This window comes from Tasmannia lanceolata, unplaced genomic scaffold, assembly GCF_043159265.1.
Source record: "Tasmannia lanceolata isolate RefF3 unplaced genomic scaffold, GAP_Taslan_0.1 ptg000029l, whole genome shotgun sequence".
In the NCBI taxonomy this organism is placed as follows: Eukaryota; Viridiplantae; Streptophyta; class Magnoliopsida; order Canellales; family Winteraceae; genus Tasmannia; species Tasmannia lanceolata.
This window is the reverse complement of record NW_027518706.1, coordinates 6,704,706-6,713,880: the sequence shown is the minus strand read 5'-3', so window position 1 is coordinate 6,713,880 and position 9,175 is coordinate 6,704,706. Positions and strand designations below refer to the sequence as shown.

At 36.7% G+C, this 9,175-nt stretch overlaps 1 protein-coding gene across 2 annotated transcripts; it reads left to right on the top strand.

Moving 5' to 3' along the window:
• The first annotated feature begins 260 nt into the window (after positions 1-260).
• Positions 261-7,413, top strand: LOC143859190 (receptor kinase-like protein Xa21). Of its 2 annotated transcripts, XM_077369880.1 has the most exons (3): positions 261-458; positions 558-3,164; positions 6,889-7,413. In XM_077369880.1, exons 1-3 carry the CDS (start codon positions 446-448, stop codon positions 7,281-7,283), a joined length of 3,015 nt encoding a protein of 1,004 aa, XP_077225995.1. In that variant the 5' UTR covers positions 261-445; the 3' UTR covers positions 7,284-7,413. The 2 variants fall into 2 exon arrangements, with proteins under 2 accessions (XP_077225995.1, XP_077225994.1); XM_077369879.1 differs by having other exon boundaries at positions 261-3,164.
• Positions 7,414-9,175: the final 1,762 nt, after the last annotated feature.

Here is a 9,175-nt window from a genome sequence, read left to right as displayed (position 1 = left end):
GCCAGTATAAAAAAAGTAAGTGTGGATATCAGTGTGAGTGGTGCCAGTATCAAAATATGTAAGTGTGGATTTAACGAAAAATGATCCTGCTGTGAGTGGTGCCAGTATCAAAATAGATAAGTGTGTGGGGTTGCCAGTATCAAAATACATAAGTGTGCATATTAGTGTGTTAGCGGTGTAAGTATCAAAATAGATGTGCTGATATCAGTGTGAGAGGGGCGGCTGGTGCCAGTTACAGTGGGTGAATTTATCCTCAAGTAGTTAACCATTTTCAGTCGAATAATTAATATTAAATTGTTTTTTAAAATAAAAAGTAGAGGGTCTCGTATTCGAGTGTGATCATCATTTCGTTCTGTATAAAGGTCGAGTGCGATCAAATGAAATTGGGAGACAAAAAATAAAGAAAATCTAGTCTTTGCTCAGCACAAGAAGAGCTTCAACCCGGATGGAGCTACCAGGTATGAGTCTTCTTAGTGTGCTTTGGTCACTTTTCTTCTCTGTAAATCTCTTCTTTGCCATGAACGTAGTAAACTCGAATTCTGCAACCACCTTTCTAGGAAACGAAACCGATCGAATGGCTCTGCTCTCCTTCAAGGATGGTATAAGGAGTGATCCTCTTGGAGCCTTATCATCATGGAACCATACTCTCCATTTCTGCCAGTGGAATGGAGTCACGTGCGGTCGGAGGCATCAAAGGGTCACTGTATTGAACCTTAGTGGCCAGAACTTGCTTATTGAGCAGAAGTTGGTGGGTACTCTATCTCCTGCCATATCCAACCTCACCTTTCTTAGGGAAATCCACCTCCAAGAAAATAGCTTCAATGGCCAAATATCCCAAGATATTGGCCGTCTTTTTAGACTGCGACATCTTAATATGAGCTATAATTCCTTGAGAGGGGAAATTCCATCCAATCTCACCCACTGCAGGGACCTCGGAGTCATCGATTTGAGTTACAATGAGTTGACAGGGAAAATTCCCATCCAACTTAGCACTCTACCGAAGCTATCCTGGTTGTTTCTTTTTCATAATCATCTTACAGGAAGCATTCCACCTCAACTTGGAAACGTTTCATCTCTCGCCCGTCTCTATTTATTAGAAAATAGTTTGGTGGGACACATCCCAGATGAGCTGACCCGAATTAATAACTTGAAACGGATCGGCCTTTCTGTAAATTTATTATCCGGTACGGTTCCTTCCTCTTTTTATAATAATCTCTCGTTTCTTGAGGTGGCAGATAACCAGTTACACGGAACCCTTCCACCCAACATAGGATTCTCTCTTCCTAAACTCCAATATCTACTTTTAGGAATCAATCAATTTACCGGACACATTCCAAATTCATTATCCAATGTTTCATGTCTTGAATATCTTGGAATGTCTGATAACCAGTTTAGCGGACAGGTGCCTGAAAATATTGGATGGGCAAAGAATCTACTCAGTTTTGACTTGACCTATAATAACCTAGGCCTTGGTAGAGCTGACGACTTGAAATTTATCGCTTCTTTGACCAATTGTAGTAACCTAAATAAGTTGTCCATAGCGAGTAATAATTTTGTTGGCCTATTTCCCAACTCCATAGCCAATCTCTCAACTCACCTTTATTGGTTGTCAATAGGAGAAAACCAAATTTCTGGTAACATCCCTAGTCAGATCGGGAATCTCATCAACTTACAAAATTTGGGTATATATTCAACCTTCATCACGGGTTCTATTCCCACTTCAATTGGGATGCTCCAGAACTTACAACGACTCTACTTGGGAAATAATAGTTTGTCCGGGAAAATCCCATACAATATTGGAAATATTACTCAATTGACCAGCCTCGATTTAGGAAATAACAACCTGCAAGGAAGCATACCTCTATCTCTTGCAAACTGTACAAAACTTTTAGAATTGATCCTTTCTCGGAATAACCTTCGTGGTACGATACCGAAACAAATTCTTGGCCTTTCTTCGCTATCAATGGCACTCGATTTGTCTCAAAATTTCTTTACTGGCTCTCTCCATTCAGAAGTGGGTAACTTGAAAATTCTAGAGCTATTGGATGTTTCTCAGAACAAATTGTCAGGTGAAATCCCAAGCACTCTTGCAAATTGTAAGAGCATGCGAAAACTTTATATGCAGGGTAACGCCTTCCGAGGAGATGTTTCGTCAGTTTTTACTACATTAACATCCATTGAAGTCCTTGATCTTTCATCTAATAACTTCTCAGGGAAGATTCCAAAATATCTAGAGAGGTTTCAGTTTCTACAGTATCTAAACTTGTCTTTCAATAATTTTGAGGGTGAAGTACCAAAACAAGGGGTCTTTGGAAATGCCAGTGCAATTTCAGTCGTGGGAAATGATAACCTTTGTGGTGGTATCCCAGAATTAAAGTTGCCTACATGCCCAGTGCTAGGTAATGACAGACGAGGAAAAGCCCATGTTTCTAGAGTACTCGTCCTAGTAGTAAGTGCGGTTGTATGTTTGATTTTCTTATTGTGTGTCCCTGCTTCACTTTACTGGATAAGAAAGTCAAAGAAGAAACCATCTTCCTTATCTTCTATGGAGGGCCGGCATTTAAGGGTTTCTTATGCAGAGCTCTTTAAAGCAACAGATGGGTTCTCTTCAACCAATTTGATAGGGACTGGAAGTTATGGATCGGTGTATAAGGGAATCCTCAGTTGCATTGAAAATGTTGTTGCTGTCAAAGTGCTCAACCTTCACTTAAGGGGAGCTGCAAAGAGTTTCATCGCTGAATGCAACGCATTGAGAAACATTCGTCATCGAAATCTTGTGAAGATCATAACTTCTTGTTCAAGCATCGATTTTGGAGGTAATGATTTCAAAGCTCTCGTGCTTGAGTTCATGCCAAATGGGAGTCTAGAGAAGTGGTTGCATTCAAAATTAGATGGGCAACATCAATTGGGAAGTTTAAACTTCATTAAGAGATTAAACATAGCAATTGACATAGCTTCTGCGCTGGATTATCTTCACCATCATTGCCATACACCGATTGTTCATTGTGATCTAAAGCCAAGCAACATTTTTTTGGATGAAGACATGAATGCTCATGTGGGTGATTTTGGGTTAGCCAAGTTTTATCCAAGAATCATTCAGAACTCTTCTAAAGATCAAAGCAGCACAAATGGATTAAAGGGAACTATTGGGTACATTGCTCCAGGTAATAATTTTATCAATTTTCATCATCCAGTCTATTCTCAGTGTGTTTTACAAAATATTTGTCACTTATTAGGAATATAATGTAGCTCAACAAAGGCTAAATTAGCATCCTTCAACCAAAATAATTACTTGATAGCATTTCTATATTTATTGACAGAGTATATAGGAATGTTATTTTACATAAAGTAGTCTTGTACATGTCACCCGAATAATAGACGGCAATTTTAGTACCTATTACCACGAGTTGTATATGCAAAATAGTCTAGTAAAAAATGATGATCATGTAAATGGTTAAAAAGTTATAATTTGGTAAAAATTCGGAGAAGTAATTATTCAATTATTCAATAAAATCTCTAATATTATTAGAAAATAATGAGAAATTTTGTAAATAAATTTCCTAAAAACCCATGACTAATGTTTCTCGACAAAAAATAACCCTAAGATTTGGGTAATTACTAATACCAATATTAATTGTCTAAAATACTTTTTAACATATCTTACCCTTTGTGAAGCATGGCCTATTCTTTTAGATGAGCATGTATTAGAATGTGGCATCTCCATAGAATTACATTTAATATGAACTAATATGTGTTACAAAAAATAATAGCATATTCATATTAAAAAATGGTTGATTATAACTTTAATTTTTATTGCCTTCTATTTTTTGGGTCTTTAGTGTGGCTAATGAAAAAGCTTATGTTGATACCTCATTTTGTGAGTCATACGACCTACTGCGACCCAACACTCCAATGATGAATCAAATTGTGCTTCTTAAATGAGCTAGAGCACTAAAACACCCCGAAGACCCATGAGAGAAAATATATTCCAATGAAAGGAGCAAAAGTACCATGAAAAGTGCCTTTTTCAAATTACCCAACTTTTCAAAAAGGACCAAAACTCCCTGGAGTTGGCCATTCAGACGAGCCCCTGTTCGATTGGATCCCACTGCCGTGTGGCGTCATTGCCATAGCTTGACACAGTGTGTGCAACCCCCTTTGCCATTTCAAAGATTGGGTGAACCATTTGCCAAATTGTCTAGAGCTGGACGATCGGCAACCACCCTTGCACGAAGGTATAACACTCTGAGGAGTGTGACAAAGCCGAACATTTAGCATCCACTCATCCACAAATAACACCCTGTCTCCTCTTTCATCTGTAGATTTTTTGGTTACTGCATCTGTTAATTTTGTGGTTACTGCATTAATTGTGGAGATTTTGGACTTAATAAGATTATTGGAGCAAACGATTGAGCATCATAGGAGGTCGGCTAATGAGGCGGCAGTTATTCTAGCAAAGGAAGGAGTCCTTACAAAGTCCATGTTAGTCATGTCGCCCGATATCTCACCTGTCTAACAGGCTTTGTAATGGGTCAACGGACCACTTTTATGTATCATGTGTGGGGCATCTTGTCCTTGCCCAATACTTTTGACTATTAATGCAATGTCAATTTTCAAAAAAAAAAAAACAAAACATTAGAGTTAGGTAGTTGTTTTCATTCCACTAGTTCGAACGAAGGCTGGGGGTCAAGTAGCCACTTTCTGGCATCGGCCTCACAAGGATTTCCAGATTAATGACTGCCGCCAAAGATCCCAATTGGTGCATCACAAGTTCACTCCACACCATCTTCTGAAGGTGCACACACTTCCCTCTAGATGTCAGTGGAGGATGGCTCCCACACTTAGAACCCTTGCTTTCTTTCTAATAAATAGTAGTTTCTATTAATCCCTAGTCAAACATTTCAACTTTTGGTGATTTTTTTCAAAGAAAAGTGATTTGGAAGAAAGATGAATTAGGTTCTCCAAAAGAGCTTGAGCACATGACAAGCAACACTTTCCTAGTCTGGGTAGATGCTTCTATACAAAGTCATGTCCGGGACTTGGGGCCCATAATCCCTCTTTGGTGATCCTAGGGTAATAAGTGGTACATTACCTCACTCATTTTAGGATCGTAAGAATGTGCTGTGTGTGTCTGTGTGTGTGTGTCTAATCCAAGGAATGAATTTTTGGCAGTCCTCGATCGGAAGAGAAAAGAGGTATGGCAAATCTAGAACCAGGAATGCGGAGGCTAGGGCAAGGCAAGAGTAGCATGTGGGCAAATCCAAGGAATGATTATTGTTTAACCAACTATCAAAGGTTGTTACAATTCCAAACAAAACTCTAAGTAGCCCATTAAAAAGTGTAAAACAATGTGAGTCTTCCTCAAAATGAAAACATGGTCATGAGAATAATTGAAGCCTTTTGGTAATTATCCTAAATTCCTTTTCTCAATTATCCTAAATTTAAGGTGTTTGATAAATTTAAGTCAAGGAGGTTTCTAATAATTCCTAATAATAAATACGAGACTTTTGGATTAATGTTGTGACTGAAATAGTGTTTCCCTTGGAAAGGAAGGTAAAATGATGCCATTTTCCTTTTCGAGACACGTTTGGTTGGCTTGCACTATTCATTCAACTTCCTTGTGTTTAATGGATTTTTCAACAATTGCCTTTTAAGTTGCCTCTCCCAAGCAAGGTTTTAAATTTTGACCGAAATCGGGTTTCAGTCGAGAATGAAATTGAAATTGGTTGAAATCGAATCGATACAAAATTTCAATTGAAACTTTGATCGTTTTCCCCAAAATTTCCGGCAACAATTTAAGGGATATCTCCGAAAAAGATCCTTTTTTATTTATTATTTAATATTATCCTGAAATTTCAGCCGAAATTACCGAAATTTCTGTAATTTCGACCAAATTTTCTACGGGGTAAAATAATACCTAAACGGATTTCGATAGATTTCGACCGAAATTTAAAACCTTGCTCACAAGTTAACATGAAAATGAAATTAAAGATTTGACATTTCCAACTATTTTGTTTGTACTTAGAAAATGACATCATTTCACCTTCCTTCTACTTCTACTTTTTTTTACCTTATAAGTAGTATGAAGTTTAATTTGATCTACTTTTGTAGTGCTATTGCATGTGTAATCACTGATACTTTGTTGGTTACAGATGAAGAAATCATGTTGGGAAATTATCATGGTCCAAAATTGGCTAGCGGTTTTGAGTAATACATAATGGAATGCTATTCATAACTAACATGACTTGATTGGCCAAAACCCATGTTATATGGATTCTTCTAAACGGGTGAAGTACCCGTGTGGGACACGTACGTCTCAAACTACACGAGTCTTTAAGACAGTTCTAGATCTCTTTTATCTCTTTTCTGTTTTTTTGGATGCTCCTGCCACAACTTTAAAATTATCACACATTTTGAATTTTACCCATCCTATTAGTAATTTTCTTAAAAAAGAAATAAAACATTATATATACTTAACTTATTAAAATTTAAATATGTTACTGGTTAAAATAATATTATTATGTAAAAAATTAAAATTTGACAATTGATTAAAATATTTTGGTGAATCTACAAATCATTCTTTCTGAGGTTTACTGAATTCGACACTATATATCCATGTCAGATTCTGACACTCGTACCTATACTAATGAAACATAGGACATAACTTCTATATTTTCTTTCATCGTGTATGTGTTTCTCTAAAAATTCTAGACTCTTTCCATGCAACTTAGGTTTCTAAATGTGAAGAGATCATTCAATTATCTATCATCTCTTTGATAAAATTTTCACCTTTTTTTCAAATCAAACCTCATATTTACTTTTAGTTTCTAACTGGTATTTTATATCCTTTATTACATCAAAAAGTGTAAAAGATGTGTGGAATTGCAGAATATGGGGCAGGTGGTCATGTGTCCACAGCCGGAGATGTGTATAGCTATGGGATTCTTTTATTGGAGATATTCACTGGAAAGCGCCCCACAGATGACATGTTTAAGGATGGCCTAAATCTTCACAAATTTGTCCAGTTGTCTTTTCCTGATCGAGTGATGGAGATTCCAGATCCATTAAGTCTTTTAGAAGATGCTGAAGAAAGAGCTACAAACATTGCTGAGAATTACAACGATAAGATACGTCATTTGCAGGAGTGTTTGGGATCTTTAATGAGGATTGGAGTGGTGTGTTCTGCAGAATCTCCGAGAGAAAGAATGGAGATGGGAGACGTTGTAAAGGAAATTTGTTCTATTAGAAACATATATCTTGGTGCTGGGATCCACAGAGAATGATGAAATTCACTACTACATCCGCTTTTGTTTCGCATTGGGCAAAGATTACTATCTTACATGTGGTTTTTTCTATGTGTTTGTAAGTTAATGTTATATTATATGTGATGTGGTTAGTGGTGCCACTTGCAGGTAGTGCTTTTTTCTCATATCTATATTTTATCCAACTATTATTACAAAACTAGTTGCAGACTCGTGCGATGCATGGGGCAATTAACAAATTAGATTGGTAAGAGATCTCTGAATTCAGATTTTGTAGGGGCACATTCTATATTCACGTAATAGAGAGGTGGTGAGAGAGAGAATAGGAAACAACCCAATGGATTATATCTTTACAATTCACGTAATAAAGATGGAGAGAGGGAGGGATAATTCATGCAACAGAGAGAGAGAGAGAGAGAGAGAGAGAGAGAGAGAGAGAGAGAGAGAGAGGAAGGAAATAGGAAACAACCCTTGCAAGGGAGAAATTGGAAGGTTTTATGTTAGAGAGAGACTCCCGACATTTTTGAAAATCTTCAATAGATAAGTTCGGATTTTTTGTATTTGGAAAACCAAAATTTTGAAACAATTTGTTTTTGCATGCTTATCTTTCGATTTTTTTTTCCTCTAATAAAGAAAAGAGGGGAAATTGGAGCCCCATGCGATGCACGGGTAGAAGGTAAATTCAAAAGCGACCAAATTGTATTTCGCTGTTTTAGCTGGAAAAAAACAGTGAGAAACTTTAGATATAAGAGAGAAAAAATTTGATCTTTTCAATATTCACTTGCATGGTTGCATTTGGGTTGTGAATGTCTATAAACTATTAAACCCTTGGATGTGATGTTGAAGTAATGTTGAATTCAATTAGGTAGCTTTATTGTTTCTCATACATATGAAGCAATTAGTGCAATATTGATGCATATGAAGCGACCAAAAATAGAATAGAGACTCAATGCAATGTCGCAAATTCAAAAGCGACAAAATTGTATTTCCACTATTCCGATAATCATAAACAACAAATGGGAGTTCAATGATCTTTGTTGTCTCTAGGCAAATAATAGCATAAAATCATTGCTCTTGATCGTGGTGTATGGGTCGGTGATCTGAGTCAAAAGGTAGAAGCTGCATAAAAAAAGATGTAGGAAGCCTTAACTTCATAAAAAGATACATGGTGGGGAAAAATGAGATTGGTATTTGTTATAAATTAAAACTTAAAAAATAAAAGTCACCTCTTATATTATTTTTGTGTACATGTCTTTCTAATGATCTGACAATGGAAAACTAATTAATCTTCCAAACACTACCTGCAACAGACAAAACGAATTACTCTTTTTAAACGTATTACCCAATTTTTATGAATTATTATTTCCATTCAGCGGAAAAGGAATATAAAAAGTAAATAAAATCAATCACCAGGCCAGAGACGAATAAACATAAACAACATTACAAATCTTAAGAAAAATCCACTTCCACAGGTAAAAATAGGTCTTTTTAACGATCAAAGAGAACTCATTCTAAAATTGCTAGATAGAGGAGGGGCTGCCACGTGGCAGCACCCCAGCTTAGAGGATTCCGCTTTACTTATATATATACATATGAGAAAAGATTTCCTACACACTTGTGTAGGTAAGTTACCTACACACTAGCTTAAAATACAGTGGGGGCCCACATTGTTTGGGTGATCCAAACCATTCATTTGAATGGTCCTCACATAGATAGGGTGTCCACAAAAAATCAGATCCATAGGATCATCCTAATCCTACGATTTGTGGAGGTAAAATGGACGTGTATAAACCTTCACAAATTAGTCCATTTTTTGCCTCCATAGTTTGAATGGTTGGGATGATCCTATGGATCTGATTTTTTGTGGACACCCTATCTATGTGAGGACCATTCAAATGAATGGTTTGGATCAC